The sequence below is a fragment of the Epinephelus moara genome, chromosome 9 (genome assembly GCF_006386435.1).
Source record: "Epinephelus moara isolate mb chromosome 9, YSFRI_EMoa_1.0, whole genome shotgun sequence".
NCBI lineage: Eukaryota > Metazoa > Chordata > Actinopteri > Perciformes > Serranidae > Epinephelus > Epinephelus moara.
The window spans coordinates 6,000,190-6,021,026 of NC_065514.1; the positions used below are offsets into that span (position 1 = coordinate 6,000,190).

At 41.8% G+C, this 20,837-nt stretch overlaps 1 protein-coding gene across 1 annotated transcript in view; it reads right to left on the reverse strand.

Annotated features, from left to right (window-relative positions):
- Positions 1-20,837, reverse strand: part of ogdhb (oxoglutarate dehydrogenase b) — a 95,432-nt gene that overhangs the window by 64,541 nt on the left and 10,054 nt on the right. The window contains exons 5-16 of the mRNA XM_050052440.1: positions 8,610-8,725; positions 7,170-7,324; positions 6,871-7,017; positions 6,497-6,587; positions 5,901-6,080; positions 5,678-5,806; positions 5,222-5,401; positions 3,428-3,580; positions 2,055-2,157; positions 1,823-1,951; positions 1,588-1,738; positions 1,180-1,307 (exon numbers count right to left, since the gene is read on the reverse strand). Of these exons, the coding sequence (XP_049908397.1) occupies positions 1,180-1,307; positions 1,588-1,738; positions 1,823-1,951; positions 2,055-2,157; positions 3,428-3,580; positions 5,222-5,401; positions 5,678-5,806; positions 5,901-6,080; positions 6,497-6,587; positions 6,871-7,017; positions 7,170-7,324; positions 8,610-8,725 (1,662 nt within the window). The remainder of the gene's footprint in view (positions 1-1,179; positions 1,308-1,587; positions 1,739-1,822; positions 1,952-2,054; positions 2,158-3,427; positions 3,581-5,221; positions 5,402-5,677; positions 5,807-5,900; positions 6,081-6,496; positions 6,588-6,870; positions 7,018-7,169; positions 7,325-8,609; positions 8,726-20,837) is intronic.

Sequence of the window (20,837 nt, forward strand, 5' to 3'; positions counted from 1 at the left end):
GTGACGGACGGATCGCCACACTGCCGACATTTTACTCCGCCCGTCACGGCACGCTGTTTGATTGCGTTATCAAAACACACCGCTATTATTCGGCCTTGCTTTTAACTTATTCCACCAAATACCGAATGTGTGTTTTTTTGCAATATTCGGCCGAATATATTCGGTTCCCGAATATTCGGTGCATCCCTATTCACAATTCTCTCCATCCCACTCCCACTGCTTTTCTAGTTATCCAATCAAACTTCGCCACGATCTTAGTGGTAGAGCAGGCGCCCCATGTACAAGGCTGTTGCCACAGCGGCCCAGGTTGCGCCCCATGTACAAGGCTGTTGCCACAGCGGCCCAGGTTCGACTCCAGCCTGTGGCCCTTTGCTCCATGTCATTCCCTCTCTCTCTCCCCCCCTTTCACACTTGTCTGTCCTATCAATTTAAGGCTAAAATGCCCCAAAAAATATCTTAAAAAAATAATAAAAATCGCCACGATCTCTATCAGCCAATCAGGATGCTGCTGCAAAAGTTTAAACCTGCCCTCTCCTCTGCTGCTGTCAGCCATCATTTTAGGCAGAATTGTCTCGCCCTCCTCCACCTTGTTCACCTCCGGCCATCGTATCAAGAGTCCAGGACAAGCTCAGCAAAGGCTCATTACTCTTCTCATCCAGATCATTTCACCTTCTCCCCGTTCCTCTCATCTCAAGTTCACCACCTCTACCACCATCATTGTCTAGACCCAGTTCCCTATTCGACTATGGATTCATCACCCTCCTTAAATCATACCATCTCTACGGGGTTTAATGGCCAAAGACTTTCTTCATTTTTCATTCTTATGTGCACCTTAATAAATATTCTTTTACTATAAAAAACGAGTCTCTCCTGATTGAAATTACTGTTTTTCTTCACCTTCAGATGTTTATTTACTTCTGCTTTCATGCAAATCACATGACAGAAACATCATCAACACACTCACTCACTTGCTGAGAATTCTCTGGACAGTTACCTGCTCTATCCACATATAGGCTCAATTGGACATAACACTGATTTTGTGCTGGAGAGCGGGCAAGGTAAAGTCTGTTTAATGTCCGATCCAACTTAACTAAGTGTTCTCTCATACAGCTCCCTCGGGTAATGCCTAGACATTTTTAGGTTGGCATAGCCTGTGTGAAAGAGGCCGATGTTACTCACCCAGCACTCCATACTCGGACAGAGAGCTGTTGCAGACAGTGTAAGGAGCTTGATCAGGGGAGATGTAGTTCATTGGGATGCAGATCCTCTTATCAACGTTCTGGTCGTGAAGAACATGGTGTCGATGGCTGTGAGGCAGAAACAAAAAGGATAAGTTGAGCAAAAATTGTAAAAACAAAAACAGCATTAATCCTTGTCTGTTTCCTGACAGTGACGACCCTATTTCATCCAGTATTTTTCACCCTTGTCTTTCTGTAATCGACTGGTATAAATCATGCTTTAAAACTGAACGTACAGTAGATAGGAGGGTTTCTCTGAAGCCATAAAGATCCTCATGAGGAAGAAATCACATCTGCACAAACCTTTGGACACACCTCCAAAACACACAGAGAGAAACAGAACCTGTACCTGAACGTGCCCCTCTCCACATCCTGTCCACTGAGGCGTACGTGGATCCCCTCTTTGAGCAGAGAGCCAAGGGCCATATACTCCCCAAGAGCCCAGTCACACACTCGCTGGTTCACCATGTTAGCACGGCCCTTTAGGATGCGACTCAAACCTTAAACAGCGTCAAAACACAGATTTAAAAAGAGACTGGCAACACTGTCAGACATTGAAACAGGATGAGGAGAGCAGACAGTACCTCCATGTATCGTGAAGTCTTCCTCTGGCACAGAGGAAGCAATGTTTCCAATATGGACGAGCTCTTCTTCAGTGATGCCAGTGGCAGGGCAGTTCATAGTTTTGGGCTGTCCCTCCAGTGTGAAAAACTCTACAGACATACCAACACAAAGATTTCACAGGTCAATGCACGCAAAAAACACAAACTGTGAGGAATATACAATAAGAATTAATAAAAATATAAGAATCCTCACCGGGCCACGGTGAGTCCAGCCAGTGTTTGATGTGAAGGATCTTCTCATCTTTGGAACGAGCGTAAGCGTCTTCACAGATTTTGTCGTACCTCGCTATTTCCTCCTGAAAGAGATGGAAAACTTATGCGAATATCTGTCTTATGTACAGTAGCTCATTGCTTAGTCACAAGCCTGTATAGGTTGCAGAACATATTCACCTCCTGACAGTGAAAGGTTGTGACAGCCTTTGAGTTGTGGCCACATTTCAGGTGTTTGCTTACTACGTGGAACCTCAGTCATTTCTCCAACAGGCCCTGTTTACATCTGTTATTAACATTCATCTTGGGTGGTCTGATTTCAAATAGAAAGCTCTAAGCCTGTCTTTTGATACCTGGCATTACAATCGTGTCCTCATACGTCTCAAGTGACCACTTGTGATCAGATCTCACTTCCCCACTTCTCACAAATAAACACATACACCACAGATCTAGACGTCTGCTGACAAAAATCCTTCATTCGGGTAAAACACAGTTATAAATGACTAAGCTCTAAAAACTGTAATGTAAAATTTTGGCTTGAAACTCGACATAAAGAAAAACAGCTTCCTGCAAACAACTACAACACTGACACATGCGGAAAGAGGATATGAAGCCACTGACAGGCGACAGTGACCACATGATCCTTGACTAAAATGACAGATTTCTCTGGGTTTGAACTTTGTTGGAAATATTTGGGATTATGTAAGTCTTGGTCTGGTCATTTTAAGACATTTTAAAGCAAAAAAGTTGCATATTATACTTTTAATACCAGGTGTAAGCAGGGTTAATCGCTTTGAAATGTCTTCAGCGTACAGTAATTACTTCACTTTTCTTTTAAGTGTGTAGCACTTCACACAAATTACAAATAGATGTGCAGAAATGTACGGACTACATTTTTGTGCCTGTAAGTCATCAGTTATTGTCTTGTTCCTGCTGATAGCACAAAAGAGCCTGAAGAACTGAACAGACTGAAAAATGAGCAGTTTTTGCCCTTTGCACCTCACTCTCTCAAAAACACTTTTGTTTGCGTCAGACTATTCTATTACTATTTCATTCAGACTGTAGAGATGCTCCATTATGTCTCTTCTCACTGACAATGAAACATCATCTTGCAATTTCAATAAAGCCTTATTCTTTCAGTATAGAGTGCTGCAGCTATGTAGAAACAGCCCCTTGAGATTTAGAATAGTCCCAAGGTAAATGTGACACAGAGGCTGTTTTGAGAATTTAACTGTTAAAAAGTCTCACACTGTGCACGACCACGACAGCAGAGGACAACCACCTTGTCTGCTCCAAAGCCTTGTACATGTTTGCATGTCTGATAAGCAGTATCTGCAGCAGTGCAGGTTGCTTTACCTCATACGCCTGTGCCGTGATGACTCCCTCAGCGATGACTTTCTCAGCAAACTTCTGCAGGACGCCTTTCTGCTTCTTGATCTGCTTGTACATCAGCGGCTGGGTGAACATCGGCTCGTCCATCTCATTGTGGCCGTTACGTCTGTAACAGACCTGAATGTGAGGAAGCAAAGGTTTAGACATGCTTTTCTTGTGACACATTTCTCTTGTTCAAACAACCAAGTGTCCATTTTGATTGATTATCATGCAAAACATTAGTGTGTCACTCTGAGTTTCAGTTTTGATCTGCACTTGGCAAATTATCACAAGTTCAAGGTTTCCATAGTCTCAAATTTGTCTCTTGTCAAATCTCTTGTATGTCTACTAACTCTACTTTTAGCCTGTTGAGCCTAATAACACAGACACTGGAAGGAAGAGCACAAAGGTATAGGCCATTATACTCCATCAGAGCTGCCCTTCAGATGGTCTAAGGACATATTTACCACCTGGAAAATGCAAGGTTGGGCACTGGGTGCTACTGTTGTGCCCACTCTGTACCAGCTTTTAATGACACGGTGACAGGGTGCACATGACATTGTTAAGCGACCATAACCAGCACTTTATCATAGCCTACTTGCCCAAAATCCCGAGTTCAGAGCTGATCAGCTTCGAGGTGCCACCCCCTGTGAAGCTTTGGTGACCCCCTAATGGACCCCTAGGTTGGGAACTAGTGTCTTTGGGCACAGCTGTCACGCCCCTATAAAAAGGCGCTTGGGAACGCTTGCACCCCACGATGGTGATGCTCTCACTTTTGGGCGCACCTTTAGCATGTCTACCTTGACATCTAATTTGACAGCACAAAAAACGCGGCATGTGAACGGCCCCTAACACCAAACACATTCCCCCGATTTACTGAAGTCAGATATGGGGGTGTTGTGTCCAACAATTTCTTTAACTTCCTGACACCAACAATCCGACACTTACACCCACCTCACACTGTGATGGTCCAGATGTGTTGAGATTAAAAAGGACCCAGGGCTTGAACTTCTCTCTCATCTTATTCCTGACACAGCTATTAATTTCTGTCACTTTTCATGTGAACAACCAAGTGCAACAATATGAATGCCTCTCTGAAAATGTGCGCCATTATTTCCCTATATTTAAACAATATTGCGTCCTCCTCTCTGCATGTTGACCTGCTTTTCACCTTGCCTTTGAATGTGTCCAGTGGGATCAGATATAAACACTTCTGCCTTTCAATGTGCTCGTACAACATGTTGTACAAAGTCCCTAAAAACGCAGATAATAAGAGTAGCCAAATGGGGCTGTACATCCATTTAAGTCAGACTGGGTTTCCCACATTAGCCCTGTCTTACAGTGATATTTTAAGCTGTTAAAAAAAGCAGGTCTTTCCTGCTTTTTATTTATAACTTGTTTGGTTTCTCTGCCATAAACCTTCCCTGTCTCTCTGAACCTAACAGATGGGTTTGAGCATGCAGGTGACATCTCTAAATCAAATTCAGATTCAAAACACTATTTGCCTCTGGGTGGGTGATTTGCATTGGCACTCCTACTGTATTGACAAACTTTCTTCACAGCCAGTTGTTTAACTTCCTAGACCTGTCAGGCCTCTCTTTAATGTATAAGAAGCTGTAGCTCACGCAATAAATGCCAGTAGGTAATTAAAATGTCTTGATATGCTATGACTTCATTCTGCCTTGGATCCTCCTCAAAAATCCCCTAACCATCATTTCAGCAGAGGAAACCCCCTGCATATAATGAAAGAGCCATAAATAACACCTCCTATAAACTTACCAAGTCTACGACTACGTCTTTATGGAAGGTGTTCCTCCACTCGGCTGCTACTTTACACACATACATCACAGCCTCTGGGTCGTCTGCATTGACGTGGAAGATGGGAGCGTTGACCACTCGTGCGACATCTGTGGGATAAGGAGATGAACGTGCCATCCTGGGATCTGTGGTGAAACCGATCTGTGTGGATGAGAGAGTTAATTACTACATACAGCTGTTATCATACTGTGCTCATTCTAACCAGTGAGGCTCAATCTCAAACCAGCAAGATCTACTGTCTTTCAATGTCATTTCAGGCTGTGTATTCAAAAGTCGTCAGCACCTTGAGAAAACAACATTTAATGTAGCTAAACTGGTTTTATTTTTTAATCTAGGCGAACTCTTTGGACTAATACCACTTCAAAATCAGACAGACATGTGGATACAATAACATGCTAGCCCGTAATCAGAGCCTACCTGGTTGTTGACCACCACGTGTATCGTGCCGTGTGTGGTGTAGGACGGCAGGTCAGACAGGTGGAACGTCTCGTACACGATACCCTGGCCTGCAAATGCAGCATCACCGTGAAGCAGAATAGACATCACCTGTGAAATCATCCATCAGGTTACAAACATGCTGCAAACACAAGCAAATATGTTTTTGTTTCATTTCGATATGTTTATATGAAGCTCAGTGTACCCTCTTGCCCTCTGTGTCTCCACAGTAGAACTGCTCAGCTTTGGTTTTTCCCTGCACCACTGGGTCCACCGCTTCCAGGTGGGACGGGTTCGCCATAAGTGACATTGTGATTTCCCGGTCGCTGACCCGGTTCATCCTCTTGTGATACATCCCCAAGTGATATTTCACATCACCAGAACCCTGAGAGCAGAAAATCAAGAGTTAAAGCCAGCATATTTAAACAGACTGTTTGGCAATGATGTTCCGTGACACAGCTACAACTAGACCTAATTCAGTAGTTTATGAAAAGGTTTGGGTTTTGGCTTGTTGCTCGGTCAAAACAAGCAATTTAAGAGACCAGCTTGACATTTTGGAAAATACACTTATTCGCTTACTTGCCAAGAGTTAGATGAGACCGATATGGTAAGTGTACCTCCCAAAATGACAAGAAGGAAACTGTGTGATATGTTATAGACTTAAACAAATAATCAATCAATCCAAACACAAATCAACAGATTAATTGGCAGTAAAATAATTAGTATTTGCAGCTTTACAACCACTGATCACTAATGAAACTAATCAAAGTTTGCTCTGGTCTCAGCAGTTGGTGTTCACACCTCATCAGCTGCTTCTAGTTTAGAGTCGAACTGGCAGAAGATTTGGTCCAGGTCCTTTCGGATCACGTTAGCCAGCACGTTCAGCCTCCCCCTGGAAATGGAGAAAGACAAATCAGGAAGGGGCACAAAGCTACACAACTGGCAGCCCGCTGGCCACAACTGGCTCAGATGCAACCTCCAATTGACCCAGCTAGGGATGAGTACTGAGATCTGGTATTTAACAGCCCCAGGGCAAGAGTGAGTCAGAGAACAGCAGCATGATAAGTAGCGTGAGCTAACACGTGTACAAAAATATTTAAACACGCATAGTCTGCCAAGCTTTAGACAACACCGGTTTGACATCTTATTGTAAGAGATATAATGCCACTGTTTACCTGTGGGGCATCCCCATGATCACGCTCTCCACTCCGTTCTGACTGGACTTGTCGATGATGGTTTTGAGAGCTGGGATGAGCGATTCACAACCCTCCAGACCGAATCGTTTCTCCGAAGACCACTTCCTCTGGAGGAACTCCTCAAACCTGTGAACAGGTGGTGGTGCTGCTACTTCATATTGTGGCTCAGAACAATACATCCCCCTCCTCAAACTCAGAGAAACACCTCAAGCTGCTTTGCATGTTTTTCCAGTTACTGACTGAGGTGTGTTGAGGAATGTGGAGAAACAAAGACAGACCTTGTGGATCGGATCATTCTGCCCAGAAGAGTCCTCTTCTCCTCCAGACTGAACTGCATGACTCCTGGTGTCTCAAACTTCTGTCTGATCCACTGGCACTGCTCCACGTCGTTAATGAACATGAACTCTACTCCGATATGTTGACAGTAGGCCATCTGGAAGACAGAGAAGAGGGTTTGAATGGCTGCAAGATATTATTGATTACTTTAAAAGCTCTTCATGGCCATAAACTCTTAAGATCCTCTGGTTCCTCGAGAACTTTCATCTGTCGCAGATTTTCAAATCCTTTGACCTTTGATAACTTTTTATTTTATGTTCCGACCAGATTTATTGCCTTGCTGTTGTACGCCTCTGCGCACCAGTCAAGTTTGAGGAAATTCCCGCAAGGCCTTCTTGAGATACTGCATTCATGAGAATGTGACAAACAGGGTCACAGTGACGTTGACCTATGACCACCAAATTCTCATCTGCTCATCCTTGACTCAAAGTGGATGTTTGTGCCAAATTTGAAGAAACTCCCGCAAGGCCTTCTTGAGATATTGCATTGTAGAGAATGTGACAGACAGGGTCACAGTAACCTTAACCTTTGACCACCAAATTCCAATCAGTTCATCCTTGACTCAAAGTGGACTTTTGAAGAAAAAGAATTTGAAGAGATACCCTCAAGGTACTCTTGAGATTTCACAAGAATGAGCCAGATGCAAGATCACAGTAACCTTGATATCAGACCACCAACATCAAATCAGTTCATCACCGAGTCCTAGTGAACATTTGTGCCAATTTTGAAGAAAATCCCTCACAGTCTTCTTAAGATATCGCGTTCACCAGAATGCGACAGACAGGGTCACAGTGGCCTTAACATTTGACCACCAAAATCTATTGAGTTCATCACTGAGTACAAATGGACTCTGAAACTTCACCTGAGCCTCCCTCGGCATATGGGTGAGTAGATAATGGGTGAATTTTTATTTTGGTGTGCACTACCCCTTTAAGGCGTTTTGTTCTTATGGTTATATACTAAATCATATTTCATTGTCTCAGTACTTGTACAATCTAATCTAATCTTGATCTTAGATGGTAACTTAAAATGAAAGACATTTTTATTCTGGTTTTTAATTTGGGGTAATCCCACTTTATCAGATGATTGCTATCGTTACCTCTACCAAGGGGATTATTTTTTCGGTTAGGTTTGCTTGTTTGTCTTCTGGATTATGGAAAAACTACCAGCCTGGTTTTCATGATGGTGGAAGGGTGTAGCATGGGCCAAAGATGAACCCATTTATTTTTGTAGCGTATCTGAATCAGGGGGCGGATACACTTGTAATCCTGTTTTGTGAAGCACTTTGGACTGCATCTCTGCATGAAAGGTGCTATAAATAGTTATTATCATGATTCTAGATTTTTATTTTTACACGAATGACCCAGTTTAAAGTATTTTACCTCCAGGCGTCGTATAATCTCTCTGAGAGGCAACGAGCTCTCGTTGCCGCCGATGAAGGTGGTGGTGGGAAGCCGGAACACCTTGTCCAGGTCTGATTCAACCAGCCCGTAAACACCTGTGTGAACACATGACAGAAGGAGTAATGAGCACAGGCATGCAAACCAGGTCAAAGTGGAGAGGGGCAATGGGGGAAATAGCAGGAAACAGAAAAAGTCCATGTGAGTGACATATAGCTGAGAAACAGATGAGAGGAGGGAAAAAAGAGGGGACAGGAAACACCACTGAATTTAAGATTTCCTGGAATTTGTGATCCGTGTTTCTTTATTTTCATCTTCGCTATTTTAACTCCCTGAGCAGCTGTCTAATCTGCAAGATTACATTTAATCAGAAATGCTGCAGACAGACTCCTGACAGAAATATTACAGCCTCTTTGAGCTTTAATCTACCCTCATTTTAATGATAAGCCTTAGAGGAACAAGAGCTGCAACTAGCAATAATTTTCATTGTCCTACTACTGATTAAATGTTTAGTTCAAAAAAATAAATAAAATTGCGAAAAAATGCTCATCAAAATCTCACAGAGACTCTCACCAATGGCCCAACGACTGATGGCTGACTGTTGGCTTGGTGTGTCAGGGCCTTTAGGCAACCCTTAGTGGAGGTCTGGACCCCCAGGTTGGGCACCAGTGCTCTAAGTTGCTGTAACAGTGAAATTTCTTGCCTGGATTGGTAAATTACTTTATCTATCTACTGTATGTATCTAAAAATGACAAAGAAAAACAATAAATCCACACATTTCAGAAGCTGGAACCATTAAATATTTTGCATTTTTAATCGCTTACCAAGTTAATTGCAGATTAATGTTCTTCTGACTGATGATATTAGCTGTTGCAAAGAACACGATTGTACAAAGATCAGTTTACTCATCTTTTGATTTTCATGTGTGAAGCAGTGGGATCTGACCTCCTGAACTGCGCTGGAGTTACTGAGCTACATGAGACCAGATGGAGCGGGGAGTACATTTTGGACTGATTATTAGATTATTAAAAGAGTTTTACTGCTCCTCATTACGGGTAAAATGACCTTTGTGTATAAAATCGGTCAATTAATTATATCCTGTAATCCCTTATGAGGCGAAACTCTCTTGTGGTTACTACAGAATCAAAACTGAACTGAATACAGTCTTAAAATGGTTGAGCTTTCCTCACCAGGACCCTGAGGCTGTGAACTAACCTAAACAAGATCAGGCAAGTCCTGTGTCCTCCTTTAAATCTGCCTCATAGTCATAACCTGAACCTGTGGTCTTTGTTTTGTGCTCTACTTTAATTGTTTGCACATCCGTCCCTTTTATATTCCTTTGTCTGTGTAATGCACTGCTAACTTTCCATTTAACTCACAGAACACTTTATTACCGCTTCAATAAGCATCCAATGAATACAAATTTTTTAATTATTAAACCATTTCCGAATTTGGCAAAGTTTTATTTTACAGGTCTATAATTTCCCTCATAATTTTCTTGGACATTTTGCTGGAACGAACAAAGTTATTTGGTATTAATTCCACAGAAAATACACACAAGGTTTTTGAAGTTTAGTTTTGCTGACTTTGTTCAATCAGTAGTTGTTGATTTTCTGAGAAATTTTCCTAAACAAACCGCTCCACTGACCCAAGTAAATATTTGTTTAAGACAGGAAACTTTGTTCTCCTTATAGGCTGAATTATATTCTTGTTTGTAGACTGTCATATTTTTTGCATGTTGTGCTGATCTGCTATGTAGTGATTAAAAATCTTGTAGATTATGCCAGAAATAAACTGAAATAAATCAATTAAAATTCTACAATTTCTATTCTCTCAATTAATTGATATATTGATTAACCGAGTAGTCTATAAAATGTCAGAAAATAGAGCATAATCATGCCAAAAATTTCTTGAATGTCTTAAAATGTTTTCATTTTGTGTCCGACCAGAGTTTGCAGTGACGCCACTTATGTTCTGCCTCGTTAGCTCACCACACGGACCATTCAATCTGGCAACAACTGCAGCCGGCTCAAACGTGATTGGTCAATATCACGCGGACTACAAACAGCCTACAACCGGAAACCAGGGCTCTTCCGCTCTTCTTCCGGAGGCAAGATCTCCAGGGTTTGCCTAGTCTCGCCACCAGACAATCAGAGATCTCCGCCTTCTGATAGTCTGGGGACACTCCTTTCTAAAGTGTGTTTAACACACCAGCGAAAACGGCCGGCAACAAAGCAACGCCTCTTGTATTTTTGAAAAGGACACGCCTTCTCGGAAATGTGCGCTCCCCCTTTTCTCGTCCGCAAGGAAACAAACACACAGAGAGCTTGAAAATGGATGCCGAGAGATTAAACTCCGTTTTTTCAAACGTGTGCTCATCCGTGAAGAAAATATTTTTTCCAGCGCATGTCTTAGTTACAACATGATTGAGCTAACTGGAGTAGTTTCGATGTTAGCTTTGCTGCTAGTGTTAGCTGTCCCTGTCAGCTGCAGCCACTGATGCTTTCTAGACAATCGTGATTTCCCAAAACTGAATAAATACCACACATAGCAACACAAAACTGCTTTGCTAGCTCAATCATGTTGTAACTAAGATATCCGCTGGAAAAAATATTTTTTTGACGGACCGTTTAATGAGTTATTACCTATTACAGACACCGCTAACGGCTAAGAACTAGTAATGTTTGTTCAATCATTGTGTTTATAAACTTTACAAACATCGGATTAGTCTAAACGGTGATACAGTGATGTGAAAAATGTGATAGATATATACATATATATATATATATATATATATAGCTAAATGCTCTGCTGGTTTTCTACCCGGAAGTATTTGTAAACAACAAGGCGATTCCCTCTATCGTCCGGCCGGACGGATGAGTCATGGCCTCGTAAAAGATTATGTTTGTTTCTTTAAGTTGGCGAGAATGTGTCGCCGCAAACGTGACAAACATCCACTAACTTTGACGGTGTTTTCTGCGAGCACGGCTGAGCCATTTTGTACAGCTACACGTGTTTCTAGTGGGACTATGTTTACGAGCACAAGAGTTCAGCGAGCCACCGAAGGACCGCCCTGCAGATTTACTATTGGTTCTGCAACGTAGGGAGTTTTTTTTAAAACTTGTATCCGCCCATCTAAACACAAAATCAGGGAGAAAGTCATCAGTCTTTAGTTAAGCAAAGCGTCTAAAGACTGACTTGTGAGTCTAGGGTTTGCCTACAGACTCTACATTCACTGAATGTAGAGTCTGTATATAGAGACTAGTGTCCGACAAACTGTCTAAGACCCAAAAATACTCAGTGTAATATCACATTAAAGAAAGAGAGAGCAAATTCTCACAGTTGAGAAGTTGGCCCCAATGAATTTTTCAGTTTTACTAAAAAACATATTATGTAACTATTGTAATACGTGATTCTGTTTTTGGTTCAAAACAATCAGCACATTTTTGAATAAAATAAGCAAAAAAACCTCAGAAACGTTGTGCAACAAATTCTATTTTACCACTAATGGCTTAGCCTGGTTCCAGACCATAGACCCCGCCCCCTTAACTGAGTAGGCTTGCATTACTGGTCTGGCATACTTCAATGAATTTGCGATTTATCTCGTCCAAACGATGGACGGACCAATGAACGCCGGGGGTCTAGCGATTAGCCAATCAGCGCCACGCTGATGTCAAGCTGTACGCCGGTGGGTAACTGGTGAGGATAGCAACAATGGCGACCGCTACAGATCCTACAGACCACATTAACGATGCTATCAAGGTATTTCGGCACTACTCGCGTTAATGGAGGACCAAATTAAGGAAGCTGCTAAACTGGATTTAACGGCGATGCAGCTGGGCGTGCACGACGACGGAGACATTTTAAACGGGCAATGCTCCCTTGTTTTCGGCACCCCCGAGGCATGGATACTAATGACGTCAGATTCTGGGTGAGTCGTTGATCTCTACTGATTGGTTAGCGAAAAAAATCAAATTCCCTCCCCCTTGTAAATCGCCTTCAATGGAAGCCATGTCAGACTGAAGGTTCTGGGAGCTTCAGTCTGACAAAAATTCGTCATTTTACTGACTGTCTTTGGCTTTGTGAGTTTATGTAAACAAATATTGACTGGACTTGGCTAAAATCAAATACAGCATGTTGAAAAAGCTAACATCAGGAATACTGTCTCAAAAATGAGCTGTTGCTACCGTGAGAAAGTGTGCACCCTTCCTTCCAAATTGCATGTGCTTTAATCTTGTGCCACCTGGACTATTGCTCTGCAGTATGGGGTTCTGCCTCAAAGCATCTTCCTAATATGTTACAAGTGGCACAAAACAAGGCTGCTAGACTAGTCCTGGGCTGCTCTTACAGGACTAACACACGTGAAATGCATGTACGTCTCAATTGGCTAAATGTTGAGAAAAGGCTATCTGCCAACCTACTTTTCTTCTTCCAGAAGGTTATTTTAACCCATAACCCTAAATTAATTTATAATTAAAGCTGCGAGCAGCATTGGGCAGGACCTTGGACTTTCGCCATTTCGGCCTCCAGTTCACGTAGACAGTTAAAGACAAACGTTTTAGATGATTTTAGACCCCTCTCCACTCTAGCTCACAGCTGACAATTTCTCCACATTTGCTCATGTTAATTTCACAGGCACTAGCTCACTTTCTGTTGGATTTAGGTCAGGGGTGTCAGCATGTGATTTGTAGGTCTTGATGAGACGAACAAGCCAGTTTTGGTTTAATCTTTCTAGGACATTCCTACGGGCTGCAGTGGCAATTTTTGTATGTCTAGGTGGCACTAGAGAGGCCATTTTGACACTTTTGGGGGTAAATTATTTTATTAGGGACCTCGGCCATTGGCCAAGGTCCCTAATAAAATAATTTATAGATCGAACATGCACATGTATTTCACCAGAGGGGCAAGTAGAGGCTTGATTAGTCTACCCCTGGCAAAATCAAGAAGTATGAGAAGAACTGTTCTTCACAGGGCCATCCGTGCAAAGAACTGTCTTCCAAGAGTCATTACAGAAACTCAAGGTATAGCCTTCTTCAAAAAGAAGCTGAGATGTCACTTATTAGAGAGCCAATGATGACAATGTTGAGCCTTGTATTATTTTAAATTGTTTGTATGCTTTCTTATTGTGTAAATATGTTTTGTGTGATCTGTTAAATTGTATTTGTATTTTTATGATACTGTAAAGTTTTCGGACCCCAGGAAGACTAGCAGCTAATGGGGATCCTTGTTAATAAACAATAAACTAAAATAAAAGCAGAACTTCTTAAATTGACCCTATAATAAACCACACAGTGGATTAGATAAGTGGTGTTAGACAACACACAGGCAGCCAGTGTGCTTCCAACTGAACACAAACAAACAACAAACAACAAACAGGACCGCTGGGTTGGAGTTGCTTGTAAAACACTGTCTATATTCTGAGAGCGGTCTGAGACAAGATATGATAGCTGGTGTTTATCTAAAGAATGTGATTACACCAAACAGAGATAAGTTGTCTGTGTTTGTACGTCTCTGTCAGCACATTATTGCAGGGTGCTGTGCTGACGACAGGGGCTTTACAATCCAATACACCACAGTCAGCTCTCTGCGTTACGTAAGGGATCTTTAGACTTTCCTCCCTAACCCTACACCTATGAACCGCCCCACAGACGAATAACAGAGGAAACAAAGCTCCCTCACATACACACACCCATCCACAAACACAAGCACGTGTCACTTCAAACCCTTCCTCACTTTACTTAGACTACTGGCACAACCTACTACATAAACATCCTCAGGACATTGCTTTTCACACTGTACATTTGTTTACATTTATTTACACAACTTGTGTTTAAAATGTTCTAACACTGCACTTATCCTGTCATGAACTTTTGATGCCTCTTGCAACTAATGGACAAGCTTAGAACACGGCCGTTACGTCCATAATTCGGCTGCTGTGCTGCAGTCGGCTCCTGGGGACTGACGGCCTAGGAGCCTGGTGGTTTGCTGGTGGATTTACAAAGTGGAGGATGAAGTTATTGGCGAGAAAAACTACAAACAAAGGACTCTTTGGTTCACTGCGAGGGGTTGGCACACAAATGACTGTCAGGACTGTGCCTCTACTACTCAAAAAGTGCAGCTGCAAACTACCGACAAGCTACGCTGTTCTGTCTTTGAAGTGTTGTTTTATTTCTCTACGGACTCGTGCAATCACTGCCCCCAAGTCTTATAATGGCTGAGAAAACTCTGCTGTTTATTCCAGGGTTCCCACACATTTTTACCAATGGATTTTCAAAACTTTTTCATAACTTTTCCAACGTTTTACTGCATTTTCATGACTTTATTCAAGTAGGTTAAAGCAGGTAACGTTAGGCCAATTTTGTAATTATCGGGTAAAATAATGAGGCACCTACTCCAATGTGCTAGGACAGATATTGTAACAAAACTGAAGCGTGGAATATGGAATTGAATACCTACAAAGAATGTCTACAAATACAGTAGACACAAAGCGGTAATGTCATCTGGCCTGGCTACAGCTTGCGTGAAAGATGTGCAGACACTAGCAGTATGTTCAGCGTTTCTTTGGTTTCCTTGACCAGAGACAACACTCTTGACTCCGACCTCATTTGGTTATGGACTTTCCACGTCCATACAAACGCACTACGTCAGTACAACACCGCAAATTGATGTTTTTTCCTTCAACAACAAACACATGGTTGGGTTTAGTCATCAAAACCACGTGGTTAGGTACAGCAACAAAAGCACGTGGTTAGGTTTAGGAAAAAAGAACACGGTTTGGCTCTAGAATCTTACGTGACGTGAACACCGCTCTCTCGGGTGAAAGTCAATGGTTGTTGGACCCATCCACCACCCGTCCCGTCCGCCCCACTCATTTGCCACCTTAGCTTTCGTCCTTGCCCCACCGCATTTCCCCCTGACACCGCCAGGCACCATTAAACTATAACAGAAAACCGGCTGCATATCATGCCGAAGTTACAGGACGCCTCTTTTGGTTGGTTTTCTGATGCCGCAAGTCACTGCCAAAGTGATTTCGATGACTTCGGAGTGAGACTGAGCTTCCAGAGATGCTTCCCCCATGTTGCTACTAACGTCAAATATTTTGGCGCAGAGCCTACATCCAGTGCAGCTGTAGTCTGCCTCTCTCTAGTCATGTATTATACTTGTTGTTCAAAAGCCAAACATTATTAAACACGCACTTCCCGGACATTTGTGGATAAGTGAACTGCTAGCATTTGCTAACTTGACTTGCTTGTTAGACATTCCCGCTGCCAACTGGCTGCATACACAGCTCATGAGATACTAGTGACGTTTCAACGGTCATCGAGTGCAACAATAGATTTTAAATTAGTCGATGTTGTGTACCTGTTTTGGGATGTTTTAAACAATGAATATTCAAAACTTTTTCAAAACATTCTGTAAAACTATTTCCAGGAATTTCACGACCATGGGAACCCTGTTTTTCTGACTTCATGTTGGCCTAAATGTAGGTGACATTCTTATATAAACAAACAGGCGATACGGAGGTCGCCAAAATGATCAAGGTCATGTCCATATATCGCACAATAAGTCATTGATTATCGTGACAGGCCTAATTACACTACATGTTTGTTTTTGCATGATATGTTTGTACCTTGTCTTGGATATTGTTCAGTGCCTGTTTTTTGTACCTTGTTGTCTGCACCTTATGTTCATTCATTCTTTTGTTTTGCGCCGGGTACCAGGGAAACACAACTTTGTTCCTCGATGTACTGTACTGCACTGTGTACAGACAGAAGACAATAAAGTCTTATCTCTTATAAATCCTGTTTGACCCCACAGGCTGCTGAGCAAAGGTTAGCAGGAGCCAACAAACACACACACCTCCTTTCCTAGCAGTACCATTCCTGCAGCTCTTCACCGTTTACCAAAAGAAGAGATGAAAACCAACACAGAGGAGACCGGGACAACCCAAACACTAGTTAATGAGCTAATGATAAACCACAGGAAACTTGTTTAAAATTGAACTTCACAATGAAACCTACAGACCGAAAGCAGCCTGGCTGTAGGCCGAGGGTTAGATCTCACTAAAAGAGCAAAGAGCAAAGTTTGAGGTTCTCCTCCTACACCCAGTGAGATTATACAGGTGTTCTTTATGGTGAGAGAACTCTGGAGGCATGGAGAGGCACAAACACACACACACTGTAGGTTAAGTTTCACACAGAGCTTCTCATTTGTTCTCTTAGGGCTGATCTGGACCCTGACACCAACCTATTGTCCAACCACTGTGAACCTCAGCGCCACCAGGACAAAGAAAAACTAAACAATACCACTATTAACTGTGGAAACATCCTATTACAGCTCATGACAATCGCCTGCGTTTGAACTCAGAGGCCCAACCTTTTCATTAGACACAATGGCAGGTTGCTGCAGGCATGCTGGACACACCACGGCAAACACACTGTTCAAATTGTTCCAACTCTTTGAAATACTGCGACATAACTGACAGGTCAATGTTTAGTTAACATGTAACAGTAATGGAACAGTGTTTCAGACACCTGAATACACGGTCAAACTAAAGTAAATCAGTAAATTGCCAGATCACTTCCCAAACATTTAAACTGATAGGTACAGAAAGTGGTGTGTGTCAACCATAAAGCATGCTCTCTTATCTTGTTCTCTCAGAAACTATAACCTGCTGTACAGCAAGGGCTGATAAGAAACAACAGGATACACATGTGCAACATCAAATATGAATTACTGGGTCAACTATAAAGACATTAAAGGCCCAGTGTGTCGGGGTTAGGGGGATATAGCTATGTTCTACAGTAGCCCAGGATGGACAAACCAATCACTGCCTCGGAAAAGGGCCATTCAGCTCTCGGTAAAAACCTCCTGAGCATCTGGATTTTAAGTTATCAGCAAAGAAGGTGAGCACATATTAGCAGGTGCTGGGCTAGTGGACTGTCTCCAACATGCCAAACAGCGTCGGACAAACACAGAATTTTTGTAACGTTAAACTGCTTTATTCATTGTTTTTACTGGGTAAATCACCGGGTTTGTTTGTTTTGGAGAGGAGGAGACCTTTGCAGATAATTTGGGTTCTTTTCAAAACCTCCTGAACGTCTGCCAGAAATAAAGTGAGCACACATTAGGTTATCAGAGAGAAGAGGTGAACACACATTTGCACATTTGCTAGGCAAACAGGCCGTCTCCGACATGCCAAACAGTGTGGGAGAGACACTGATTTGTAACGTGAAACTGCTTTTTCAGTTTTTTACTGGTTTAAGTCACCCGGTCCATTCGTTTTTACAGGGCTCCTACAGCTTAGGGCAAGTTAAATTTAAGACTTTTTAAGACTTTTTTAATGCCACTTGAAATGAAATTTAAGACCAACGACACAATCAACACAAATGAAAAAACTCCCTCATTTGATTTGTGTGATTTAGGGCTGTCAAAAAAAATTCGAAGTTCGAAATATATTCGAATATATATATTTTTTATAAGTTCGAACCTAAATTTGATAATCTGAATATATTTAATAATTAATTAATACTATCAATAATGTTGTATATCACGGCGAATCCCGTTCAGGCGGAGATGGCTCGCGCACAAGCCTGGCCAGAGAGGGACGCATCGACGGAGGGAGAGGTGCCGACGGAGGAGTCCGCTGCGCCAACACCACCCACTGCGCTGTCTGCGATGTGTGACCTGTTCAGTGAGACATACAGGGAGAGTATTGCACCTGCTGCCTCGCTGCCTACCCTTTTTGAATTAGAGATGAAACATTACCAGAATGAGACACCACTACGAGCCGACCAGGATCCACTCTTGTGGTGGAAAACTACGCACTGAAGTATCCAAACATTGCTCAGATAGCGAGGCAGAAGTTTGTCATACCTGGCACTTCAGTGAGGTCAGAACGGGTGTCTTCATCCGAGTGTCACGTTCATATTGCGTCAGCAATAAGCATCTTATTTTTTGTGTTTTTTTGTGAAAAAAAAAAAAAATAAATAATTAATTCAAAAATATTCTAAATCAATTTCACGGTGCTTTTGACAGCCCTAGTGTGATTGGTGTTTTGTCACGGTGTTCAGACACCACAGTACCTCTACTTTTAACGTAGGCGTGCACCCGAACATTGTCCGGAGATTTGGTGCTGCTGTCCCGATTGTTGGTATCGGAGATGGGGGTGGAGGCACGGTAGAGACGGGAGTAGAACAGAACCGTGAAATACCTGGCGTTTGTTGACAGCTTGATTTTGAGGCTTTGTGTTTCGCACTGTGCATGTGTGACTCCACTGCCTTGATTCCCATCGTGCTGATTTTGAAACATTTCTTGCACAAAATACACCATGCCTCGTATAAATTGCCTGGTACCGGTTTCAGCCATCCAGAAAAATCTTTGCTGGACAGCCAATTATCATTAAATTTAAACTTTCCCACGTGGTCCGACTGCTACATGAATGACGTGCATCTGCTCTGAGAGTCATGGCCGCAAACACATCACTGTTTTGTTGGTTCCGCTCTCGTGATTGTGTGACGTTACTGCTATTGGGCAAATTATTTTAAAAAAATAAATGTTACCTATTATTTTTAGATTTGAGACTAATTACGATCATAAAATCCTACTTACCATGTGTTAACATTTTTAAGACTTTTGAAAGATTGATTTAAGACATTTTAATGCCAATTAAGGCCTTATTTTTAGATTAATGAATTCAATGCCTTTTAAGAGGAAATTCTAAGCAGGCGAAGTTACAGTTGATTGCAATGTGCAACCCCCACTACTAGATGCCACTAATTCCCCTAAATCTGTTACACTGGACCTTAAATGAATAATAAACAGGTAAAATAAATGAGGACATAAATACAAATGAACCAGAGTCTAAAGCCATGCAGGCAGCTCTTTAAGGCTGCTCCTAGTCAAAACAGTGCTTTGAGCTCAATGCTAACGTCACCATGCTAACGTGCATACAGTCTCTCCATTTATCTGCAGTCACAACAGCACTCAAACTACCAGCCATAAAGCATGCTGTCTTATCTTCGTTCCTCAGAAACTGCGACTTACTATACAGCATGTACTGATAAGAACAACAGGATACACACATGCAAGACCAAACATGACTTATTAGGGTACAAATAAAGACATGAATGAATAACAATCTAGACTGACTTGATTCATTGTCATGGCTTCTTAGAAAGTCAAAAACCAAGGACCAATTATTAATAACTTACTAAGCAGCAATAATTGCAGTCAATAATGTTAGTTAATCTTTAACAATCCTTTCTTCTACTAAGATAATCCACAAAGTCTGCAGTTTAATAATTTGTTTGAGACTGACCTCAGAGGGAGATAGAGGTCAAACTGAGAACACCTGTGAGGGTCAATTGTCAAACACATGTGAACGCTCTGTCCTTTTAAATATTTTGTGCATCTTTCAGCAACATTTTGAAGGTTAAACATATTAACTGGAGGGTTTATCGATTAATCTTCAATCTAATCTTATTTTCTCTCGTATTGTTCAGTCCATAAAATGTCAGATAACAGTAAAAAATCTTCAGCACTATTTCCGTGTCACAGTCAAGGTGACAGCTTTGAGACGCTTGTACCGAAAAGTATTTAGTATATTTCACAAGGCATCAAAGGAACCTGTGGTGCAGGTTATATTTTCTTAAATCCTTCTGCTCAGGGTGTCTGTGAGTATCACACACTTAAATTGAATGATTTTTAAGATGTTTTCAAGATAATTAAAACAGATTTCAGAGTAGTTTTAAGACAAATCATCATTTTTCCTATTCAAGCATTGCAGATAGTATAAAGGCAAGTGGAATATATGTGTTCCCATGCAGAAGATCAGCAAATACTGAATATTAAAATACTCAGGAGAAAAAAAACATGAGGATGTCTTTGACCTTTGAGTGCCTAGGCTTGTGCTTGGTAGGCATGGTTCATAAACTACCCATTAAACATACAATAAGTAATTTTCTTCAGCTACAGGTCTCTAAATGAATACAACAACAAAAGATGAATTAATACCATTATTGTAGTCAGTTTCTGGAGCATTTGATCAGTGTTTGTTGTTCAGGAGGTTTTTACCAGAGGTCTCTTCTGCTCCAAAACGAACCCGGTGATTAAAACAGTAAAAACACTAACTAAACCAGTTTCAAGTTAAAATCACGTTTCATGTAAAATCTGTTTCCTATGCTGTTCTGGTCACCACGGAGGGGCTCT